Source organism: Pongo pygmaeus, chromosome 11 (assembly GCF_028885625.2).
Source record: "Pongo pygmaeus isolate AG05252 chromosome 11, NHGRI_mPonPyg2-v2.0_pri, whole genome shotgun sequence".
NCBI classification, from domain to species: Eukaryota; Metazoa; Chordata; class Mammalia; order Primates; family Hominidae; genus Pongo; species Pongo pygmaeus.
The window spans coordinates 130,390,530-130,416,999 of NC_072384.2; the positions used below are offsets into that span (position 1 = coordinate 130,390,530).

At 36.4% G+C, this 26,470-nt stretch overlaps 1 protein-coding gene across 50 annotated transcripts in view; it reads right to left on the minus strand.

Annotated features, from left to right (window-relative positions):
- TRIP12 (thyroid hormone receptor interactor 12) overlaps positions 1–26,470 on the minus strand; it is a 156,494-nt gene that overhangs the window by 18,817 nt on the left and 111,207 nt on the right. For 16 of the 50 annotated variants that reach the window (XM_063648037.1, XM_063648036.1, XM_054477669.2 and 13 more), the window contains 21 exons: positions 25,404–25,472; positions 25,148–25,313; positions 22,489–22,606; positions 21,926–22,085; positions 19,960–20,113; positions 18,248–18,476; positions 17,821–17,939; positions 16,486–16,693; positions 13,515–13,615; positions 13,109–13,283; positions 11,918–12,059; positions 10,830–11,021; positions 9,421–9,572; positions 7,209–7,381; positions 6,392–6,465; positions 6,104–6,303; positions 5,354–5,481; positions 3,858–4,009; positions 3,041–3,183; positions 1,737–1,893; positions 13–111 (listed from right to left, as the gene is read on the minus strand). In XM_063648037.1, coding sequence (XP_063504107.1) covers positions 13–111; positions 1,737–1,893; positions 3,041–3,183; positions 3,858–4,009; positions 5,354–5,481; positions 6,104–6,303; positions 6,392–6,465; positions 7,209–7,381; positions 9,421–9,572; positions 10,830–11,021; positions 11,918–12,059; positions 13,109–13,283; positions 13,515–13,615; positions 16,486–16,693; positions 17,821–17,939; positions 18,248–18,476; positions 19,960–20,113; positions 21,926–22,085; positions 22,489–22,606; positions 25,148–25,313; positions 25,404–25,472 — 3,111 coding nt within the window. The remainder of the gene's footprint in view (positions 1–12; positions 112–1,736; positions 1,894–3,040; positions 3,184–3,857; positions 4,010–5,353; positions 5,482–6,103; positions 6,304–6,391; positions 6,466–7,208; positions 7,382–9,420; positions 9,573–10,829; positions 11,022–11,917; positions 12,060–13,108; positions 13,284–13,514; positions 13,616–16,485; positions 16,694–17,820; positions 17,940–18,247; positions 18,477–19,959; positions 20,114–21,925; positions 22,086–22,488; positions 22,607–25,147; positions 25,314–25,403; positions 25,473–26,470) is intronic. The other 34 variants (XM_063648057.1, XM_063648048.1, XM_063648039.1 and 31 more) reach the window with 6 other exon arrangements.

Here is a 26,470-nt window from a genome sequence, read left to right on the forward strand (position 1 = left end):
CTCCAAGCTCACCTCATTTTCATACTGGATTTCTAACATGGCCCGTGAGCTGCCGAGGTCCTGCATCACAGACTCCGCCTGTTTCAGCAGCTCCTCTCGGTTCACAGTACGCTACAAAGAAAGTACAACTGTCAGGAAACTATGCTCTACCAATATTACACTTTAATAAACAGGTGGCATTTCTTGAAATGCAAAAGAACAAGATCAACTCAATTGTTAACACTTATTTCCTTAAACAGATAACTCAGAAAAGGTTAAGAGGTAGCTGTATTGCTACAAACATCAACAGCACCCTGGCATACACATTAAGGAAATCAGATGCAAGAGTAATTACTAATTTATCTTGTGGCCATGGCAAGTTCAGAAAATTCAAGTTGGGGAAGAAAAAAATCATCTTTGCCAAATATCAGTGCAATTCTCAGGGCTGCAGTTTCATGAAATCTCCCTGGGTACATTTATATTTAGATAGAGAAATAGATATGGAGGTGACAGGTCAAACAGGTGAGCTGGAAACCTATTGGCTCTGATCTGCCAAGATCCTACAAGCATTACTACAAACACCTGCAAATGAGATTTTAAAAGGTCCTGCTAGATTTCTAATTTATGCCAGTATCAGTACTTATGGAATCCTAATAAAGATACGAATAGGATGACTTTTTTTTTTTTAGACGGAGTCTCACTCTGTTGCCAGGCTGGAATGCAGTGGCACAATCTCAGCTCACCGCAACCTCCAACTCCCTGGTTTAAGTGATTCTTTTGCCTCAGCCTCCCGAGTAGCTGGGATTAGAGGCATGTGCCACCACGCCCAGCTAATTTTTTTTTTTGTATTTTTAGTAGAGATGGGGTTTCACCATGTTGGCCAGGATGGTCTCGATCTCCTGACCTCATGATCCGCCCGCCTCGGCCTCCCAAAGTGCTGGGATTACAGGCATGAGCCACCACACCGGGCCCAAGAAGATTTTTTTTAACTACAATGTTTGCTTTATGTTTTGTTTTGCTTTTCAGTATACACTTCACTCCCTGCCATCCATCTAACTCCTTTATTTTATTACTAATGTCTCTTATGAAACTTTTGGAAATAAAGCTTTAGGAAAAGAAACTTGAATTCCTAGCAGAAAAAAACAGGTAAATGAACAGAAAAGACCTAAGTAAAAACAGTGCTGGTGAGAACCGTAGAATCGGTCTCCACTGGAAATGGCTCAGGGCCCCGTGGTTCAGAGCCACAAATGTGGAGCCAAGATTAGAAACACAGATTAAGCTAGCAACACTGGAGCTAACTGGTATAAGAGACTCAAAACATATAAAGGATTTTGTTTCAGGCTCTTCTAATTGGAGTGACTTGTTAAGGGAATGAAATGGATCTGATTAATTCCAACTATTACATAAGGGATCAATTTTTAAAGGCAGGAGATAGTCTGAACTCCTAATTTAGAATGAAAAAAGTTTCAGTGAGAGAAAACAAGATTCTTTCTTGGTCTAAGAGTTACGGCAACTAAAAGAGAAAAGAGAATTGTAGAAATTATTTCAGAAACTGGGGGGTGGGGAGGAGAGAAACTCTTAAATGAAGGATAAGGAAGAATCACAGCCCAGTTCCAAGAGACTGAAAGGAAAATAGGGCTAGCTGACTATGACCAAGGCCTCCAAGACCAACATGCATATTTAGATACACTACATTTCTAGTTTTCCCATTATTTTGAAAAGCTCAGATTATTTAAAGATTTTGGGGAGAAACTTACTTTTTTTCTATCCAATCTAGGTGCAACTCTGCTATCTTGAGAATCAGACTGGTTGATTTCTGGGTTGGTATCAAGTAATCTTTGCATTGCTCGGTCCCGATCAAATGCAGTTACATAAAAAAGCATTTGCCGGGTATCAAAAGGAAAGAAAAATGGGCTGTAAAAAGATGCAATGTAAGTTTATTATCTGGATGAGAATCAGAGACTACTAAAAAAAAAATCCAAACTTATATTAGAAACAACTTTTGATATGATATAGAAAATTGTAAATAAAATCAGTAAAAATTGTTTAGGTCAATTTATTTATTTATTTATTTATTTATTTTGAGATGGAGTCTTGCTCCTGTCGCCCAGGCTGGAGTGCAGTGGTGTGATCTAGGCTCACTGCAACCTCTGCCTCCCGGGCTCTTGCAATTCTCCTGCCTCAGCCTCCCAAGTAGCTGGGATTACAGGCTCCTGACACCACAACCGGCTAATTTTTGTATTTTTAGTAGAGATGGGGGTTTCACCATGATGGCCAGGCTGGTCTTGAACTCCTGACCTCAGGTGATCCATTTGTCTTGGCCTCCCAACGTGCTGGGATTATAGATGTGAGCCACCACGTCCAGCCAGGTCAATTAATTTTTAAGAATTTTCATACTTCTTATATGAAATTTCTAAGTGATCAAGTAATAGTGCATTAAGTAGCCTTTCAATGCAGAATCCGATATTTAATTTTTAAAATCCTACACTTAAGTCGATAGATCATCTTTAATCTACCTGAAGGAAGTATAACATGACTAATGAGAGCTCATCTTTAAAATATGACCACCACCTTCATGAGGCACTTGAATCATCCTGAAACCAGCCCTATCTCCCAGTCCATGTCTGTGGAAAAATTGTCTTCCATGAAACTGGTCCCTGGTGCCAAAAAGAGTTGGGGACTGCCGATTTAAATGTATATGGCCAGTGGCTTACATTTATCACTGCAGTTCTAGAGTCCCTGACCCAAGCAGGCTCAGAGAATCAAGCAACTACACCTTTGAAATCCAATTTTATGATAGCAGATAATTTTGACTATCCTCAGCCAAACTGCTATGTATACTTTCCTATTTCATACATAGACACATACTACCAAGAAGATCCAGCCCCCAAACTTGCCTAGTCTGTTTACATGCTAAAGCCACACAATTAAGCAAGTTGTGATCAACAGTATTAATAAACATTTGACTAGGTCCAGTAAAGACAATGTTTCTGTAACAAAATACATCAAGACCAACCCAGTAACATTTCCAAGGCCACCATTACAGAAGTGATTGTCTTACCAGGTTTTTCCTAGCTCAGTAAGCCATGTTGGGATGTTTCCTGTCATGATTACTAAAGGATCTTGAAGTTGCCTATTTGCTTTTGCTGTTAACTTACTGTTAATAAATTCACTAGTTGGAATAATTTCCTTGCACATTGCATTCTGTAAAATGTTTTAAAAAAAAAAAAAAGTCTACATGTAGTAAAACATTAGGATTATATTCACAATCTCTTCCATTATCCCCAAATCCATGCAAAGTACCCTGAATTCACGTGCTGGTTTCCAACAAACAACACACAGCCTCTCATTACTGTGTCCCAACTAAAACAACAATTCCCACAATAGACTGTTAAGCCCTCAAACGTATGCCTTGCCACTGCTGCACACCCCCGCCCAGCCACTGCTGCTGGCTTAATCATTCAGTGATGTTGCAGCTAATGTTTCATGCAGGGTCAATTCCTTTACTCTTCTCTATGCTATATAAATATCAAAGGCAGCATGCAACTTTCACCCAACTTTTACTTGATATATAAACTTCTGGTTACATGTACCTGAAGAATTTTAACCACAATAAATCCATGTTCAAGTTTCATTTTGTAGCTTAATTTCATAAATTTATTGCTAGAGAAAATTTTACAAATCTGCCAAGGGAATTAATCTAAGACTGTGGCCCAGGAGAAAAAAAAGTGGGGGAGAAGTTTCCACCGATGAGTACATTGTACTTTACTGGGCTAGGATCCCTGCATTGAGCTGAATCACTGTTTCCATTTCTAGTGCAACAGGAAATTTACCAATCACAGACCATGAAAACTTCATAAGTAGGCAACATTACTCACATCATACAAGTAATACCAGTATCGACTGATAGCATGTAAAACTCTTAAAAGAAGGATCACATCTAATGACGGGTCTTCAAATGTTATATTTTCAGGTGGTGTGGGAATGAGGTAAACTTCTAAAGGATTTGATACTGATGGGCACACTCCATCTAAAGGACAAAAGATTAAATAAGTTTTGATCAAAGTTAGAAAGGCTAAGCCAGTGCAGCCAAGGTCCTATCATCGCTAAAAGAGTAACAGAAGTTGTTATAGTCAACGCTTGGAATCCTATTAGTAGGGTATTGATAAGTTTGACAATCTTCCCATTTTATCTTACATATAAAGTGCCTTGGCTTATAAAAATTTCACTTTCCCCTCCCATACACAAATAAACATTATAATGGAGGAAAGCTGACTCCTCCACATTTCTCCTTTATACCAGAAACAATGGCAAACAGTAAAATGGCTGGAGGAATAAAAACAAACTGTTTAAATTTAAGTTCACTGTTATAGAAATTTCCCAGATCTTTCATATCCAGTTTATAACTAGACGAATACCTCAAAATTAAAAATCTGGTAAAAGAGACTTGGTTATTTAATGCAAGGCTTAGGACTGAACAGATTGTGAGGGTTTTCAAGTAGGGTCTGCAAATCCTTTGTTATTACACTGCATTAAGTAAAGGCATCAAAAAAATAAATCTGAGAGATTGAAACAGTTGCCATTTACTTATAGCAAGCAAAATAATAAAAAATCATACCACCATTTCATAAAAGAAAACAGCATGTTTAACACCGAAAACATAACAATCTCAAAACTAAGAGCCTTTTATATTGAACAAACTTAATTTTGTGAAAAAAAAAGTGCTACAGGGCCCTTTTCTGTGGACCAGGGAAACCAACGTGAGAAAATTACTGTGGTGGCGGCAGGGAGAGGGGTGAGGGGGGTCCTCCATGGAACAATAATATTGTCTAACTCTAAGGCATTGTTAGTATCGTATTTTTAAAGGAAGAGGTGGGGGAAGAGAGGAAAACTATAGACAGGAAGGAAGTATTACAGAGGAAAATAAGTCTATTAGAAAGTGACGGTTATATCCGATGGTCATTACATTACCTGGCGTCACTTTTTATAATTACTATAATTGTACTACTGTCATGGGTGACAATAAAAAATTAGGGGCCAAGTGGCCAATTATCACTACCTTCAGTCTCTTGTTTAGTGAACGTGTTCTACCAATGAAATTTGTTTCAACCTTCATAAAAACCTGAACTCTTAATGAACTGGGAATAATTTTTTTCCCAATTTTCCCTCCCAATTTAATTTTGTAGGTACTTAATTTTTCATTTTCTAGATATTAAAGTTGAGGATTAAATGTGATCGAACTGTTTGTAATTTCATTTATTTCTCAATGATATTCAAAGATTTTACTACTAAATCCAAATCACTCTTTGAAAATCATGAAAATGGGAAGATTGCCCAGTTGGTAATCCATTTTCCCCTTTATCTACCATCTTACCATGCCATAACTCATCATGCTTTTTTGCATTTCTAGGGGAAGTTTTCGTTGGAGCTGTTTGGGCTCTTCCTCTTTTACCACCAACACAATCTTTATTACTTTCTTCATCCTCTCTCACAGGTTTATACCTAAAATGACAAGACAGTATATAAACCAAATGTAGATTTTGAAACTGATACAAAGCCGAAATCTAAGCCACAGACACCACAGTTACCAGAAGACCGTTCTGAGATCTATTCTCCTCTCTCTCCCTAGTGTGAATTTGGAGAACTTCTTAGAAGAGATCACCTAGAGACCACCTTCTCAGGAGGGGCTGCCTGAGAAACTCCAAGGGTGGTTCTGGGAAGAATGGCTCTCTTCAAGCATATGCAGCAGACACTCACAGACAATGCAGGAAGCTGCATCTAAATGCCTCTTAAGGACTCAGAGATGCCCAACTTCAGATTAACTAATGGAACATCATCTTATGGCAACATTTTTGTCTTAATTAAAGATCTGAAATAAATCTAGAAAAGCAGATGTAAACCATGATTACTGTCCATGGATATATGTTTTCCGGTAGAATGAATGAGGAGGCTACATATACATATGCACCTTATCAAATATTTGAAATCGTCTTTCAGAACTAAAATGTGTGATTCAGGGCCCCCTATCCTTATGAAAGCCAGCCATTAAGTTAATGTGAATTCTAAAACACAAGAACAGTTTCAAAGTTTATGAAAAACCAAAAGAAAGAATTTTCAGACTTGCCATATTGTATGAGTCTTTGTCCAAATACCAGCTCTGCCTAGAGGATTGCTCTCATCATCTGTGGATTCTCTTTCATCTTCAGCCTGTATACTAAACTGCCGTACTGCCTGATACACGGTCATGTTATATGGCAGCAAATGTTCTCCAATATAAAACTGCAGCCTGTGTCTTACATTTCCTGAATTTAGGAACTGAGCAGCCTGAATAAAGCAAAGCAAAAGCCATTTAAGCCAAAGGCCCTGAACTTTATGTAGTACATTATGACATGGTGGGAATATAGTACCTTACCAGAGACTCATCTATTTCCTCATCTGATCCATCGTCATCACTGTCTTCATCATCTTCTCTTACTCTTCCATACCCTGAAGACCCAAGTAGACTTTTAAACTCATAGCGATTTTAGGTGTAAAAAAAAAAAATCCTGTATACACTGGTCAAACATATTCTTAGAAAACACATATAGGTTGAGTATCCCTTATCTGAAATGCTTGAGCCCAGAAGTGTTTCAGATTTCAAATTTTTTCAGATTTGGAATATTTGCATGTACATAATGAGATACCTTGGGGATGGGATACAAATCTAAACAGGAAACTCATTTATATCTCATATACATGGCATGAAGGTGATTATATACAGTATTTTCAATAATTTTGTGCATGAAACAAAGTGTATGTACATTGAACCATCAGAAAGCAAAGTTGTCAGGTGTGGCGTCTTCCACTTGCGGTGTCACGACAGCAATCAAAGTTTTCAGATTCTGGAGCATTTTGCATTTTAGATTTTCAGGTTAGGGATGTTCAACCTGTATATATTACACTCTGATCTATGAAGCAGAAAGGTCTAAGAAAACTGCCAAACACAAAATGTCATTTCTACTACATTTCACCAAGATAAATTAACTCATCATTCAAGTAAGCAGTCAACCCCTAGTAAGTTCAATGTATGACTATATACTAAGTAGAAAATAAAAGACAGGAATATAAGTTCCTGCTATCTAGGTTTTAACAGAAACAACATTAAACAGAGAAATAATGTATGTATCTCTTAATGTAAATTTCTCCCAAATATACATATAGAACACCCAAAACAAATATATGGAAAGTACCTCTAACTACAAGGTATCTCTCGATGGCTTGTACCAAAGCCAGAGGGTCGATCTTGACAGGTCCACCCTTCCACTGCTTCACATTTGCACAGTCTGGATGTCTTTGTAACTGGCATTTTAATTGATGTGTGTTGAAAAATTTTAAAGCCTGTGATCCTCTGTTGAGAGAAAAGCTCAAGATAATTTGTGAAAAAAAAGTTAGTCTATTATTTTCACATTTAATATACATTAATTCAAATAAAGGCAAGTTAATACAAACTGCATTTTCATAAGACATACTAGTACTAAGCAGTTACTTACCAGTTCTGTAAATGGTAAAGCCAATAATTCAAGTTATTTAGAAAAAATTTTTATACATAAGAAATAAAAGATGGACGTGTATGCATGCATATGAAAACCTTAAGTCAATATTTGATCTCTGTCCCATCATAAATCCATGGGAGCAGAAATACTTCACCCATGAATATTTAATTATTTTTCTGGAACAAAAATTCCTGAACTATTTAAGCACACTCACTTCTGCAATATTTTGCCCATTCCTACTGAATTATATTTTTAAAAAAGCAAAAAAAAAAAAAAAAACCTCTTCATTTCAAAGATTTCAGCTACAAAATTACATTAAAAACTAACCTTTATAATTTACTTTGCTATAATAGTTTTGAACGAAGCGGTTTAATAGCTACTACAGTTGAAACCTGGTCATGATGTTTAATTGCTCATTTCAGAAAAGCTCTGGCAGGAGTCAGATACAAACTTAAACTGTGATTATCTGTATGATTCCACAAAGCAAGCTTGTCCAACCTGCGGCCCACAGGCCACATGCAGCCCAGACGGCTTTGTATATAGGCCAACATAAATTCGTAAACTTTCTTAAAATACAATGAGTGTTTTTTTTTTTTTTAAGCTCATCAACTAACTTTAGTGTTGGTGTATTTTATGTGGCCCAAGACAATTCGTCTTCCAATATGGCCCAGGGAAGCCAAAAGATTGGACCCTCCTGCACATAAAGCATACAAATAGGGAGGTGGAGAAAAATATTCCATTTTATGAATATATACATATGCAAACATATTTTATATAAATCTGGACACAAATAAAAAGCTTCATGATTTTCTCAAGCACAGGTGAAAATGCCCCCTTATTTCATGAACTCCTCCAGGAAATCATAACAATCAAAACTGAATACCACACACTACATTAAATTTCGAAGCAGAAAAGAAATCCTAGTCCATGATGTGATTGCTTTATCACTCAACAATGCATATTGTTTTTAATTCAAACAAAGTTTTTTAAATGTTTTTAAAACATCAAAATGTGGATTTAAAAACCAAACTAGGCTGAGTGTGGTGGCTCAGTAATCCTAGCACTTTGGGAGGTCAAGGAAGGAGGATCACTTGGGCCCAAGAGTTGGAGACCAGCCTGGGCAACAAAGTGAGACCCCGTCTCTACAAAAAATAAAAAAAATGAGTGGAACATGGTGGCACATGCCTGTGGCCCCCAGCTACGTGGCAGGCTGAGGCAGAAAGATCTCTTCAGCCCAGGAGGCCAAGGCTGCAGTGGGCCATGTTCACACTAGTGTAATCTGGCTTGGGCAACAAGGTAAGACTCTGTCCCAAAATCAATCAATCAATAAATAAAAACCAAACAAATTTATTTTCTAGGCTTCCAGTCAAAGTATTCCATGAAACTTGTAACATTCCACAACATAGAACAATTCTTTCCTGTAGCACCTCAAGAGTCCTTAAAACTACATTAAAAATATATACATTTATTAAACTAGTAAAACTTCAAACATTTGACCCCATCAAAATACAAAGTTATAACCACTAATATTACATATAAATCATATTGCTCAAAATGTAAACGTTATTCACAGCTGCAAAAAATTCATCCCTACTGAAGTTAAACACAAAGTTCTTAAGGAAGTTTTGTATGCTGAAGTGTATCAATTTAAGGAAAACTAAGCCTATTACAAGTTACAAATATAATCACTGGATTATATATTTATAAAGCATCCTGTTTAAGGCACATGGTATAATTTTAAAGATAAGAAAGCATTTGATTCATTCTTTAGAGTGCTTAATTTCTTTCATCATTACAGCTGAATGTTTTCTGGGCCTTAAAGACTTTACCAGACATCTTGCCATCTTACCTCAGTGAAATTAAGTACCAAATTCCAGTGGCAAGGGTATAGCCAGGCAATGGTCCTTACCTGCCTCCTGTCCCATTTCCACTAGGGAAATCATGTACTTTGACTGGAAATTGTTCCATCTGGCTGAGGCAGTTGTTCATCTTGTGAACTAATGCCAACAAAGGTGCATTACCCACTGGTTCCACTCTTCCAATGGGCTCTTCTCCAGGAAGCTAAAGTTACAAATAAACAAACAGGTTAAACAAGGCCTTTTCAAAACAAAACTCTCCTCAAAGAGAAGATTTAATAAACAGCTTTATAAAAGAGAATAATTCGTCTATTCATCTTTATCTTTTATGGCAGATTTGGTTTGAACGTTACCACGTCAATTATTTCAATAAAGACAATTGTTTTGTACAGCCCACAATCCTGTATTCACAATCTCTACATCCAAAGGCTCTGAAAACACAAGTAACTTGGTGGCAAAATCTGATTCAAACAGACATAAGGCTATTTACAGTCTTTATCTGATTTTAGTAAGAATATTCATGTTATGCTACAAAAATATTTAATGCATATAATATAGAGTGCTATTCAGAAACTGCTGGGAATTTTAATGTACTACATACTGTAGGACCTTTGAAACCCACCAAACTCCAGGGGTTTCAGAAAATAGATTGCATATAATCTTAAGTATGTTGTAAAACTATACATAATACTGTCACGCTTCTAATGAATCTCCAATAAATACTAACTTTGCTTTAGGTTGACCCACAAGTTAAAATACAAGCAATGCTCAAATGCCTCTGAGCACAGCAAGCGCATGGTGAAATAGTGTTAATACATAGGAGAGCTATGCTAAGCCCTATTACACAGATAATCCAGAGGGAAATGTTCCAAGTGATGCCTTCTCTTTAAGCCACTGTAAAACAAGGAGAATGCTGTCAACAGCATCCACGGACTACCCTCTTGCTCTGGCCCACTTAAGAGTGAAGGAAAGGGAGCCACTCTGTGGCTTTGTAATCCACATTATAAACGGTGACATAAATGGTCATTAAGCGCCCTTGATTGGAACTGTTACAGTTGTATTTTATGTACAAAACAAGAAAATATATCTCCTCTATCCTATTATAGACATCTGTTTCCCTAAAAGGAACTAATACAAACTTCAATACATTTAAAAACAAATATTGCAAGTAAAATACATTCACAGGTGAGAGACTACTATTAATGGCTCATCTTGCAAGCAAAAAAGACTCAAGATACTTCAACCACAGAAATAGTGACATGGGCTTTGTTAAATCCCCATTTCATTGTTTTACTATTTACTTTGATATACAGAAGTTGAAGGATTCCAACTGTGTGAAAACCTAGAAGTTTTCCCTCAATGTCTTGACCAAGACCTGCTGGAAATTATTACTGAGATGAAAATATATGCATTAGTGAACACTGATTCTTAAAAGATACACAGGCATTATTAGATAACTTACTGGAGAAGAAAAAAATACATGAAGAAATCTCTTTAATCTGATCTCTCTGCTCACAGCATCCTTTTCACTTTTAGATGTCAAATAAAGCAACAGCTGCTTCACAAATCCACTATGTTGGATTTCAAATGATGAAACATCTGACTCTGAGACTATGCTACGGATTTCTACAAGGCACTCAGCTCCACCATCCACCTGAAAGAGTTAGGAAAAGTATTTCTATATTGATTTAAGCAGCACTTAAAAAATACACAACTCACATATCCTCAAAAGGAACTGAATATATTCTCAATGCCCTTAAAAAAGAGGGCAGGGGAGTGGTACAGTCTTAGTAAATCCTTGGAAATTATGATTTTAAACAGACACACACACACACACTAAATATTTCATGAGGAAAACCAGGAACCCATAATAACATAAGAAGAAAATCCTCACATTCAACCAATGTAGTTTTCTTTAAAAAAGAGTATTTTTAAAGGATGAGAACAGAAAACTGAAGAATGCGGGGCTATAACACCAGAATGAAAAGATGAATCAAGAATACAAGGTGTGGTTTTAAATTAATATGTTTAAGGTCTCAGCAAAATGAACAATTTCTTGGAAAACATACTACCAAAACTGCTCAAGGTACATCAAAAACATCAAAAATAAATAAATAAAAAAATAAAAATAAAAATAAAAACAAAAACTGAGAACCAGATGAAACATAAAACACTTATTAGTAAACCTCTAGCCTCTCCTGCCACTCTGAGACCCCATGTGGAGAGAGGGGCTAAGGAAGGCCTATCATCTACACCTATAGTTGAGGATGACTTAGAAAACAGATGTGCTTGTGAGGACATTTCTGAAGTTTCTTCATTTGTCAAGAATGATGAGATGTGAAGGAAAGAAAGTCAAAGATGAGGTTTCTAGTACATTTAATACAGACTGATGAATCCTGATAGTCAAGGGGTAAGTAAAAGAAATGCCAGCACCAAGGGTGTATGTAAGGTAAAAGTCGATGTAGGAAGCTAGAGAGTCATGAAGGAAGAGTCGCAGGAGATGCTGGGAAGAGACTGAAAAAGACCAGCAAAATGCACTGGACACAGCACCTGGAGGTTGAGTTGTTCAGTTGCAGCACAAAGTCTCTGAAGGACATTCAATGCAGGGTTGCTTCCATCCATATTCTCAGAACTGAAATAACGTTCTACAAATTTATGTGCCTGCTCCTTAATCCAACCTTTAATTTTTTCTCTACAAGAAACAAAAAGGAGATATTAAAGTCCCAGTGTATGTAGAAAGGATATAACTTCTGATCAAGGCAAATAGCTGCTACATTTAAAATTCGTCCTGGTCTATGCTTACAGATTAAAAAATCCAGATTCCATAACCAAATTAACTTTCACTTTGAAAATGGGCTACGATATACCACCTGGAGAACTGTTTAAAAACTTAAAATACACTACAGGTCATTACATGAATTGTAAACAAAGTGTACTAATTTTTTGGAACCCTGCAATATAACACTTTCCTAAGTGTTCCCTTTACTTCCTAAAGTACATACATATCTGCATTATCCTTAACTTGTGTTTCCTGGAGAGGCGAAGTAAAGATTTACAGACCAGAAACATGCACCTATTAAGGATGTAATAAGCTATGGCAAACAAGACCTGGCTGCTTAAATTACAAATGCTGATGGCTTCAGAAATTCATTCACTTAATTATTTTTATACACTGAAATTAAGAAAAACAACCAACAAAACCAAAGAGAACATGTTTATTTTCTCAATGACATTTGGTCTTTTAAAATTTCTTATCTGCAGAGGGAAGTAATCATGTTGGTATGCTACATGCAGAACCCAAAAATAAAACAAGTCCCAAGGACTTTAAAAAAAAAAAAAAAAAAAAAGGCTCTCCTCTAAAATCCTGAAGTTCCATTGTAATGGGTAGAGAAATTTTATCATAAAAGATGTGAAGAATGTGGACAGAAAATGTCAGCTTTTCCTTGTCTGGAACAAAACTGAGGAAGAGGTTCCCCAAGGAACACAACTTGGTTTCGAACGTATGAGACTTTCAGCTAGGTGTGCTGGAAGGAGTTTCAAAGCACATGACTGGAACTTAGGACAAAGCCAGATGCAGGGTTCATAAACTGAGAAGCTACCTAATTCTTGAACTATGCTTCTAAGAACAAATTAAAGTGCTGTGTCTATGTATCATCTCCACATAATGAATGTACTGGCTGAAATAATGTTAAGTTTTTCTGAAATGGAAATAGAAGCAACATAAAATTGCCCCCACTTCACCTGTTATTGGAGATGGTATCCTTTGAGGCAGCCCTGGCAAGGCCACTACCTCCCGCAGTCCGTGCTGGCTCAATGTTGTTGCTGTTGGACTGTGTACTTAACCTTCCCCATGTTTTTGGATTCAAGCTTGCCAGGAAAGAAGATTTAGGTGACTGAGTAGTGGTGGGGCTTTTAGCTATGAAAAGAAAAAAGAACTACAGTTAAGTCATTTTAGTTTAAGTGATGAAAAACAACTAATTTTTAAGATTCACAGTCTTAACAGATTAATTAACTCAAAGAACTAAGAACACTTAGTCCTCAGGAAACAGGCATACTTCAAGAGCTACTGGCAGTTTTAATAAAGTACATTTCTGCACCTGCTACCACCCTCCCCTTTACCTCCCCATAGTTTCATCAAAGGGGTTACCTTGATTGTCTACTTTGTCATCATCTCTTGGAGGTGAGTACTTTGGCCTTCTTGGCCCTCGTTTTGGCAGTCGTTTTCTCTTTAGAACATCACTTAATCGACTGTCCATGGGAAAATATGAGATAAGTTTAGCAATTACCACTGTTTTATATCTTCACTCACTGAAAAAGCAAACTAAAATGGCAGAAACAGTGAGTAATAAAATACTGTCAGGCCGGGTGCGGTGGCTCAGGCCTGTAATCCCAGCACTTTGGGAGGCCGAGGCGGGCAGATCACGAGGTCAGGAGATTGAGACCATCCTGGCTAACATGGTGAAACCCTGTCTCTACTAAAAATACAAAAATTAGCCGGGCGTGGTAGCGGGCGCCTGTAGTCTCAGCTTCTGAGGAGGCTGAGGCAGGAGAATGGCGTGAATCCGGGAGGCGGAGCTTGCAGTCAGCCGAGATCGCGCCACTGCACTCCAGCCTGGGAGATAGCAAGACTCCATCTCAAAAAAAAAAAAAATACGGTCATAACTAGGTATGCTCTTGTTTAGTGATTATTTAATGCCAATTCTGTGCCAGTCACATTCTAGAGGTGTGCAGACACAGCAAATGATTATTCAGAAAATAACCAGTTGTTTAACTATACTGAACTATGAAACATAAAGCCAAATAAGATGACTGATCAATTTTCTATGTGTTCAACTTTAAATAGTAGTATGTAAGTACATAAAATAAATATGCAATACAAAGAAGCAAAATAAAAATAAATGGGTAATCACCAACCTGAAAAAGAATGTTAAATCCACATACCACACCTTTTCCCTAACCAAAATGGCCATGAGTAAAATATACATGACACATAAGTGTTCACGTTGTCAAAATACTCATCTGCCTCTAATATACTATCCAAAGTAATTTCATAGTGTGACAATGGCAATAACATACTAAATAAATGCATTTAGAAACATTTTAGTGGGTTTTTTAAAACCTATATACAAATCTAGTGAGTAGTGTGAGTACTTTATTCTGAATAAGAATCGTTTGCAAAATTAAACACCTGTAGCCTGTTCTAATGACAATAGAAATAGTTTGTAACAGCAATAAATTTTTAGAATAACAAAGCTAAATAAGATGAAAAGGCTGAAAAATGTTGTGGTTTAGTTGGTCTGTGGCCCAAATAAAACTGGAAAAATCTGAAAAGAAATTGGAAAGTTTCCAACACTTGACATTTCTATGGAATATACTTAATAATGTGCTCAAATGTGCTTGACAATCAGGAAAAATGAACTTTCAAAGGATGAAAAATGTAATTAAACAATTTCCATTTAAAAAAATTAACATGAATTTTTCATTTGCAACCATGCTGTACTATGGAACCACTTAAAACTATTTAAAACCATGTAAAAGTATTTTAGGAAAAAATTTATTTTCTCTTTCTTTGGCATAATCAACTGTTAGACTCTATAATCAATTCCAACTCCTTAAATTAAAATGGCTCAGAAATACTGCATTTGAGCTGGGCATGCTAGCACATGCCTGTAGTCCCAGCTACTTCGGAGGCCAAGGTAGGGAGGGTCACTTGAGCCCGGGAGTTCGAGGTTAGCCTGAGAAACAGAGGAAGACCCCATGCTGTGTCTCTTTAAAGGAAAAAAAAGAAAAGAAAAAGAAAAAAAGGAGAAAGGAAAACATTTTTAAAGGGAAAGAAATACTGCAATTGTCTGAACTGTATGACCCTCTGTAATTTACTGAGTATCTATGATGTCTCAGGCACCACGCCTACATTACAGTAAAACCCTGCAATAACTTATGTTACTGCAGCAGCTAGTGGGTAGGAATGGGGCTGGGAAGGAAGTAAAGGAGAGAGCAAGGCTGGAAAGGAAAATGGCAGACAAAAGCAACTGCAGAATCAGGGAAGTGGAAGAGTCTCCAGAACTCTCCAAGCCCAATCTCCTCAGACTGGTCAAATAACATGGCTACCAGTTAAACTCAGCAGTTTCCTAAAATAATACCCACTGTGCCAGAAGTTCAGTCTGCCACAAGTCTTGAAACTGCCAAAATTCATATTTATGCTAGACTAGAAAACTGCCACCAGGTGGCACCAATTCCCCTCATCCCCTCTCCTACCTGAGTTGGCTGCCTGCACAAGACAATGCTACCCTGCAGATTCTAAGATTAAATTTTTGGATCCCACTTATTATTACTATATTTTAGCACAATCTACTTTTCAGTTTAAAAGGAGCCAAAAGGAGTACTGCAGTGAATACATTCTGAATTTCAGAACTGAATTTGGTTCATCATGTACCACTCATCTAGTAATATTAAGCTTCTAACAGCAAGGAAATAAAAACACTTTTAGAGTGTGATTTGTTTCTAACACAACAAAATGGAAACCAATGGAAGGTTTGGAAACATTCTTAGTAGCATGGTATAACAAAGATTAAAAGCTGATAAATAAATGGGAGTAGAAAATTTAAGAACTCTCATTTTCCCTTATTAAAAGCAAAGTATTTAACTCCCAGTTGCCAACTAAAGATAAATGGGGAATCAGTATTTTTTGGCCTTTATTCTAAGACTTCTAATTTTCAGTATTTTTAACTGTATTAATATCTGGATGTCTCTAAGGTCATATGTATGCAGCAGCACAAAAAACAGTCACAAGATTATGAAATCAGAAACCAGAATTCAAATCCCACAACGTTAGATAAGTAACATAAGTGTGTGACACTGTGCAAGTCACAAATGTCTCTGCACTTTAGTTTCCTTGTATGTCAGTGGGAATAAAACTAATCTCTTATAGTTCCTAAACACAGCCCAATACAGTAGGTTTCCAATAAATGTTTTCTTCCCATTCTCATTAACAAAATACGAATGGAAAAATATAATATATATATGCTAATATGTTACCATTTTACTCCCTATATGATTCTTAGGTACCAAAGCAGCGCTAACAGCAAAGAAATAAAAATCACAACACAATTCTTACTTACCCTTGAGGGCTGAGATCTAAAGAATCATCCCTGCTGTGCTGCAAGCTGGGTGATCCCAAGTCAGCTGCAGCATGAGTGGCAGCTGTGGCTGTCCCACTGCTGACTGAAGTTGTGGATCCCAAGGATCCTGACCCATTCGTACACGCCTTTGGTGGGCTTGTCAACAAAGACTCTGATTCTGCTAAGTGTTTTACTTGATGCATTACACCTTTACAATAACAGAGATAAAAGGGAGTCAGTTTTAATCAGGAATAGAACCTTCTCCCCACCATTACAAAATCCCTAAATACCAACACTGAGATAATACACAAAAAGGCTTAAACATAACTGGCAAACAGGTAAAAGAAATTAGGAGCCAGAGTTTTCAACTTGACTTCAATCAGAAAAAAGTATAAAAACTAAAGGTTAAAGAAAAATACTGATATTGAATGTCTTCTAATCTTCAAAACCAAATTATATAAAACTTAATAGGGTCACAAAGTCCTATTCAGAGTTCAAAATACTCATTATAAAAACAATAATCAATTACAGAAATACAGTGCACACCCTGTGGTGTGACAGCCAGAAGGGATGGAAAAGACCGAGAATCATCAGTTAACTTCAAGTGCTACAAAAAGACAAGATCACATTAACACTGCCACCAAAAAAAAAAAAAAAAAAAAAAACCAGCTACTGAAGGGTGGGAACTATCACATCCTTGAAGGTGTGTAAAGAGAGCTAAACATTAACTTGTGAGGCAGGGGTTCCTATCTGTCCTAGAATCATAGGAGAGTATGTATGAAGGAGTGTGACTAAGAACTATCAAATTGTATACCAATATGTATGTCTGATTATCAGCTAGTATAAACTATATGCAAATATGTGGATATATTTAACGTGAGTGAATGAGCACACGTTCACACTTTTCTGGGGAAGAGTCCACGGCTTCTATCATTCTATCAGACTCTTATTAAAAGACAAGCTGTAATCCCATGCTGAGGCAGTAGGATTGCTTGAGGCAGGGAGTTTGACATCAGCCCAGGCGTGCACCACCACACCCCGCTAATTTTTGTATTTTTAGTAAAGACGGGGTTTCACCATGTTGGCCAGGCTGGTCTCCAACTCTTGACCTCAAGTGATCCACCTGCCTCAGCCTCCCAAAGTGCTAGGATTACAGGCGTGAGCCACCGCGCCCAGCCTAAAAGACACATTCTATGTACACCGAGCTATAAGCTAACAGAGCTATAAATGTCATTTTTAAATTGAAAAGCTATCAGTTTTTGCTCGACAGATTAAAACTTTATTTCTATTGAAGCACTATCTAGACTAAACGACTATTAATTTATACGACATTACCTTCTCTTCTGAAGTAAACACTAAAAATATCAGGTAACTTCTGCATTAAGATTTCTGCCATCTGAAGCGCTCCCACTACTATCTTCAGGTCTTGGCTTGACAGCATGGAAGCAATGTGACTAAAAAAAGAAAGCATTTGTGTATAAAACTCTGCCTGAATCTGATGATTGTTTTTGGCCATACTACTTTAAATTGAGAGCAAAGCATTTTCATTGTGAAACCATTCTATTAATATAAACATTTTTCTTAAATGCTCAAGTTTTATATTTTATAAAAGCTATATGTGAATATAAAGAGACAAAAAAGAGCTCAAGATACTCCAAACAAACTTTTGTGCATGTTTTTTCTATTATTACTTTAGAGGTTTCTGAAATTACTTGCAGAGATTTGAATTTGTAAAATGTTTCTACTATTTTCATTAACACACCTTGAAACAGCATGATTTTTCAGAACATCCTTCAGAAGTTCGGCATCCGCAAAATAAATTATCCTAAGAATTGCTCTAAGGCACTTATGTCTGACCGCAGGTCCTGCTGAGGAACTATACACTTCATAAAGAACACCAAATAATGTCTTAATAAAAGACTTAGCCAGTTCCGGATCCTCTTTCATAAGCTGTGCTCGAGCATCATCCTTCTTTGACTCTGAATATCCACCTATTACATTAAAAAAAAAAAAAAAAAATTATGCAATCCTGAAGTGACAGACTTCAGAAACACAATAAACAATATAAAATACTCAAGCCAATGTAATTCTTGAAATGCTATGAAAACTTTTTCATTATAAAACACATGAACTTCTATGATATGATCAACTAGGATTTACAAAGATGCTAAAGGCAACATGAAGACAGACAAAATTCAGCTGTCTAGAAAACTAGTGACCCATTTGGGCCAGCTGAAAGTAACAATTCATCACCACACTGTACCTCTTTATTTTACTGATATACATTCAATGAAACAAAAGGGAAATCCAATCCTAACCAACTAAACCAGTGGTAAGAAACTGAGTTCTGGAAATGCACGATATTTCACTAAAAGCTGTGTAAAATGGATAAAGAAGGTAATTCTACCACTTTGCTTAGTGACATAAAGTGTAAGGAAAAGATAACTGACAAGCAGTAAATTATATACAAGGGGTTGACAAAGTACGGTCTATAAGCCGAATCCAGTCCACCACCTGTTTTTGTAAGTATAATTTTATTAGAATGCAGCCATGTACATTTGTTTAAATATTGTATATGGCTAATTGAGGGCTACAATGGCAATGGTGATGAGTATAGACTATATATAACCTACAACACTTATATTATTTACTATCTGGCCCTTTATTTTATTTAATTAATTAATTTATTTATTGAGACAGAGTCTCACTCTGTTGCCCAGGCTGGAGTGTGGTGGCAGGATCTCGGCTCACTGCAAGCTCCGCCTCCCGGGTTAACGCCATTCCTCTGCCTCAGCCTCCTGAGTAGCTCCAACTACAGGTGCCTGCCACCACGCTCGGCTAGTTTTTTGTATTTTTAGTAGAGATGGGGTTTCCCTGTGTTAGCCAGGATGGTCTCCATCTCCTGACCTCGTGATCTGCCTGCCTCAGCCTCCCAAAGTGCTGGGATTACAGGCGTGAGCCACCGCGCCCAGCACTATCTGGCCCTTTTCAAAAAAAAAAATTTGCAGACCACTGTTCTTTAAACTAGGGCTGCAAAAGCAATGAACTAAATCCCTGAGGGGACAGATAAATGTCAGAAACCTGGTTTGTTTTTTGTTTTTTTTTTTAATCACGATTATCTGTCCTTAATTAGTTCAGATAATTTTGGCAGGAAGGTATAAAATACAAGGTTGGAAAGAACTCGTCAATGGATCTAAAGGTATAATAGTAGTAACAGGATCAGATAAAAATCTGTATGAGTGAATTCTAACTCAAGTCTCAGGACATCAGGTAAGCAGACAAATTGTGGAAAAGATACCAGTTAATACTGGCTCACTCATCCATTAATGGACATGATTTAAAAAATCAAAAACCAAATTATTGTTATGCAATTGTCTTAAGCTTAAAAAGATACTTAATGAACCAATTATTTATTATGCAAACACGAAATATTGCACAATAGTATAGTGCTATTTTAACTCAGAATGTACTTACTAGTGTTACTATTGGCTAAGGGGTTAGGTTTTCTCTGAATGGCACGTGCTGTTCCCGTGTCCTCATTGATTTGCTGCATAGAATTAAAATCAATAGTATAAACTCGTCCCAGAGTGGACAAGCTTATCTCATCCTCACCGACCTGATGGGCTGCCTGAGAGCAAAGAGAGAGAAACTTTGAATATAAACATTGAGAAATCTATTACCTTAAGACACAGTGGGGACCCTCCAAATATGCTATCTTACATATTTATTTCAACAGGTTTTAGATGGTGAAGTTAACAGAAGATGGAATAATAGTGTAGATATGACAAAACTCATTCATTCAACAAATCATTTTTAATTAGACATAGGTTACATGCCTCAAGCCTTATCAGGGACCCTTAGACATAAATGCAGGTAAAATCTTGATGAAAGATCCCCCTATGTAGCATCACTGACACAAAGAAGACACCATTTGTATTGAGAATGCTTTTAAGACATTGCTTATAAAAAATCAGTTATACATAAATCTTAGTATTCTTAGATTAAAAATGTTATTTACACAATGAATTCTTAGCGACCTACCAAAATCCTCCCTTAAACAAAATGATCCTATAAAATTGTCCTCATTAAACAAAAATAACTTTAAGACTAAAAGGGACACAACTGAAACAGATTAATCGCCAAGGTTGTGTGTGGTATACATATTTAAATTGAGACAGTTCAATCAGCACAGTTTGATTTTGAACAGACTACAGAAGTGACACAATATTCTCATTACAGAATCCAATCTATGGACTCCTAGGCTGAATGGAAGACAAGACTCGCAGCACATATGAGAGAGTAAGCTAATAGTGAAGGTGCAATGATCAGGAAAATGCTAAAAAGAAGACGACTTAGAGTTAGAGACCAGGACCACTATTAGCAGAATTGGCCTGCTTATATACTGCTTATATATAATGCTGCACAGAAGACCAGTCAAAGTCAATTTTCTCATAAAAGCTGGCTCTGAAACTGGATTTATTTTTAAAACTTGATTTTATGATGTAAGTCATTGGTTTAAAATTTTTTCTAAAATTCATTTTTAGAAACGAACTAGAAGGCACCTTTAAAGACTGTCTATTCAAAATGTGTGATGTTCTAAAAAGAATTCAAACATCAAAGGTTGAAATTAGAAAATACATAAATTCTTACAGGTGTCTCATGTATTGAAAATGGTAAATTATGCATGGCATCACAAATAACACAGTGATCAACACCTCTTAAGCTAGAGCAAATATTATGCTCATTTAGTTTTAAAAATATTTCAGCGCAAACAATATATAAGGAAGTAAAAATAAAAATCACATAAAACTGTCACAGAAAATCACTGTCAACATTTTGGTACATTCCTCCCCTTTGTATTATTCACATGTTCACTTATTTTGCTGAATTCCAAAAAGATTCACTTAACATTGTATATTGTGTTTTTCATTCATATTTGATTTTATATCATTAAAATTTGTCCCAATAATATCTGGATAACATACAAGCCTATGTGTATCACAATTTACTTAACTATCTACCCAGAACTAGCTATTTCATTTGTTTCCACGTTTTTGCTCTTAAAAAATATTGAGAGGAAACTATTTGTATGTAAATCTTTGCTCATGGGACATCGCTTTCTGATAGAAGATAGATAAATTTTAGAAACCTACAGCCTAAGTCTTCCAACGTTTCCTTTCAGAAATGAGGAAACTATGGAACAACAAACTTAAATTACTTGCTCCAAGTCAATCAGGTAGTTAGCAGCAGAAGCAGGACTAGAACATGAAGTTTTCTGACCTGAACAGAAATGAGGACCTTGTTCTCAGGAGACAAAATGAGAGAATCTTGAGTTAATTCAAAATCAAGCACATTCAAGTCCACATATCCACCTCCCCACTCCATCCCTACACCCACTCTCCAACAAAATAGACATATTTAAACGGTACGATGAAACTACTACCTCAATGATCCGGCTGTCAATCCTGTTATATGGATGCCAGAGGCCCCGATCATCACGCCACTGCCATATCGCACCATCTGTGTTCTGTGCATTTCCCTTCTTCAACATGGTATCAACTGCAAAAATGCCTTCTTTTGGTAAACATGGCATAAGTTCACTGAAAACAAAAAGTACAATAATTTTAGTAACTTTATGAAATATTAGTAAACGTTAGGTCTCTAAAGAAAAATAATCTCACACAAACCAAAAGTTATATTTAGCCCATTTTTTTTATTTTTTTTTTTATTTTTTGGAGACAGAGTCTCACTCTGTCGCCCAGGCTGGATGGCAGTGGCACAATCTCGGCTCACTGCAACCTCCGCCTCCCGGGTTCAAGCAATTTCTCCTGTCTTGGCCTCCCAAGCAGCTGGGATTACAGGCGCCCGCCACTACGCCCAGGTAATTTTTTGTATTTTTAGTAGAGACGGGTTTTCATCATGTTGGCCAGGCTGGTCTCGAACTCCTGACCTCGTGATTCACCCGCCTCGGCCTCCCAAAGTGATATTTAGCCCAATCTTTACCAAATCAGAGATGTCAGTTCATACAGTTCTTGAGGGCTTCGTGGAACAAGATCAATCTGTTCCTGACAACTTCCATTGGAGGCACCACACAGGAGAAAGTGAAGTGTTTCTGCAATGTCTGTAAAAACCAACAACAAAAAACAAAAGGCTATTAAACTAGTTATACTACCTCATTCAAAGGCAAACATTGCCCAAGGGGGGAAAATAATCAGAATCATTTTCTTATAAAGCAACATAATGCAGAAATTAATGTAAAAAATGTGAAAGTGCTGTAATAAAGGCCTAAAAAAATTTTGTGTAGATTTTAACAATCTCTTTCTGGAGACTTCATTCTTTAGTCCAAACCTAGCTGGGTGCCTAATCACAATTCCTTCTCACCCCTGAGACTTCAGGAACCCTTTATTTCTTTCCTTGAGAAGCATCGTACTTTGCACAAAAATGCATTCAACATACCACAAATCAAATATATTCATGTATTTGTCTTCAATTCAAATATACTGAAAATATGTGGCCCATAGTATAAAACGTTAACAATTAAATGTATCTGAATCTTATTGTATTGTGATCAGGAAAACCACTACCTAAGCAACACTGATTACATGCAAACTTGATACAAGGATCAGGCAAGCATTCTCTACTGTAGGTTTCCATTCCCAGAAGACATCATTTTCTGGAGGACTCTGCATGATAACCACGCAGATGTGCTGACACTGTGAGTGGAGGGAACTCTCAGTCTCTACCATTTAGTCAGTCTAAACCTAAGGAAAGCTGAAACCTAAAGACACGGCTGGGTCTTTGCTGATTGTGCGTGTGTTCCTGTAAATATTATACATATGCAAAATATACATAAACATTTTATTAGAATGTTTTGCCAATAATCAGTAAGTTCTGTTATCAAGAAAAATATTCATTAATGATTTGGGCAGAGAGATGCGGATAGTGAACTGCCTGCCACACAGAATTTCACAATTAGTGATTAAGATTTTTTTTTAATTAGTTTTGCAACTTTATAGAGAAGTTTGAATACATGGTATGCTGCATTATAAGGATTTTATTTTTTTTAGAAGTCAAGGGATGACAACAAAATAGAGACAAATAGAAGAGGTCTACATTTCCTTTTATAGGGTTATTACAGTAAACAACTATGGTGACCTCTATATGATAAACATGTGGTAAACTGCCTGGAGCATGCAAAAGAGGTGAAAATATACTAAAAGAAAAAAAATGTTAAAACAAACAAAAGGCAGGCAGCAATTTCCCAAACTAGTATTTAGGGATGTGCTGTAACAAAACATACATTAACAAGAAATAATCTCTCTTAATGATTCAGGAAATGTTGGGATAAGCAATGTTCAAAGAACTCCTAGAGACTTTAGTAAGTAAAATGAATTGCGGATACTCAAGGAGTTGAGCCTTTCCCAATCTTATTTAGGGAAAGAGCACTTTCTTCAGGACCACTCAAAATAGGGTTGTCTGGAATACCAAGTCTGGAAAAGACTCAATGCTTTACGGAGAATCTTTCCAAGTAGCCACCTCGACATTATTTTTCTACAAAGTTCTGTGCCAATGTGTTAATTCATAAGAAAAGCAACTAAATATAAAACTGAGTTCCCCTAAAACGAAAATATTATACTGCTAAATATACTGTCTCAGACAGTACGAGACCACTCAGACAGAGTGGGACCAAAGACCATTTTATCAGTTAATATCATCACTGACTCCCAAGGTAACATCCATAGAGATTAGAATTATGGCTATGATTAATCCATAGAGATTAGAATTATGGCTATGAAATTACACACAATTAAAGGTATTCTATACAAAAGTGATCAATACTCTACTAGAACTAATCATAACAGCCAGGTGTGATGGCTCACGCCTATAATCCTAGTACTATGGGAGGCCAAGGCAGGAGAAAGGCCTGAGGCCAGGACTTCAAGAACAGCCTAGGCAATACAGTGAGACCTTGCCTCTACAAAAAGTTAAAAAGAAGAAAAACATTATAACGTATAGATGTTGTCTGATGCCCCACCATTCTCTGACATCAACTTAAGTCTAAGGATTGAGAGAGGAATGGTCAACTGCAAGAGCAGTGCAATAAAATTTTATTTCCCACACACCATGTAAAGGTTTAGAAATACCTTTCTAAATTTGAAAGGTTTAATTTGAAAGGTCTAAATTTGAAAAGGTTTAGAAATACCAAATTAGCAAACATCAGAGACATTCATCAGTATAAATACCTTCCTACTTTTTGAGGGAAGACAGCATTCTGGAATCAGAAAAATTGCTAGAAAATCTAACATGGGCAGAAAAAGCAAACTATATAAGCTGAAGACAGCTGGTTATTGGTTAACATAAAACTCAGAATTCTCCTAATCAAGGATGGTTACATGACTAACATTGCATAGATATTAATGACTTTGTATTGTTAGCCCTAGAAACACCAAGGGCAAACATTTAATTTATACTTTAAAAGGAGTATGTTAGAAACATTAACATACTGTCCCAACATACATTTATTACATATTAACACTTTTCTTTACTATCCAGTGCCTGCGGTATTAGTAATCTCTTCCATTTGCTCAGCTTATGTTGACTTTACATATTAATGAAGAACCAACTTTTCCTGCTTAAAGTAGAACAGTAAATTTGCACTTACTTTGTTTCATAAGTTGAACAGCTAAAGTTGGACAGTTGGAACACATCAGAGAAAACATGCGAACCACCATTATAAACATCCCAGAACTTAAAATGGGTGGAGTCACTACCAACAGCTGTTGAACATTTGTAAGCAGATCTTTGGAAGCAACCTGCTGGAGTAAATTCTTCACAAACACAAGAATAAAGGAATTATTACATCAAGATTCAGCAATTCAACAACCTCATAAAAATACTACCAAAGACTAAACACTTACCTCCTCATGCTGGAAGTTGTCCACTAGGCGTGCAAAACAAAGGCAAGTGCTTTCTACTGACTTTTTATCCTAATTTTTTAATAAAGGAAAATAAAATTTATTAGCATAAAGCATTTTCACTGTCATGTATCACTACTTTATCTTCTTCCTAACCCCAGATTCTTCAAGGCAAGCTCAATTAGTAAATGACAGCTTTGAAAATGCAAATGGGCCTAAGCAAGGTACAGTCAGTAACATCACAATTTCAAAACAAACAGGAAACAAACCAACCTCTCTCTTGTATAAAGGCCCCTACTAGATAAAAGCAAATACACAGAAAAGGAAGAACTATTATGCTTATGCAATCTCAATACCTAAACAAATGTTATACTAAAGAAATATATAAATATCCTACTTTCCTTTAAAACCATTACAAGTAGAAATGTTTAAGTGGGTACACACTAAAAAGTTAGAAAAAGGAAAGTTGCAGGAACCAGAGGTTTTTTGACAATGTTAAAAATAGGGCATAGACTTGCAATATTCACTATAAAAACAAATAATTCACTATGAAAAAGTTCCACTATAAAAACAATTTGCCATATTTGTCATAAAAACAGAATGGCATCACTGACAAAACATTTGAAATAAGTGTCATAAAAAGAAGGGAAAGAATGTTTTACTGGCTAGACTAATGTTTTGATAGATCTTGATTTTTCCTAACTTATAAGTGGACTTTTCATATGTAAAAATTAGACTTGTTTCTACAAAAATGAGAATAATTCAGATACTATAAAAGCCTATAGCCTAAACCTTCCCTGACACTACATAAATCTAGAAAGAGTGCTACAAATAGTAACTATTTAACTTCTCTAATTCTTTTATCTTATTTCTAAAGAATATCATATGGAACTGATTATCACATAACAGAGAACACACTTTTAGACTACAGAAAAGATTATCTCAACTATGTTTTTATTTATTTATTATTATTATTATTTTTGAGGCAGAGTTTCGCTCTTGTTACCCAGGCTGGAGTGCAATGGCACGATCTCAGCTCACTGCAAACCTCTGCCTCCCGAGATCAAGCA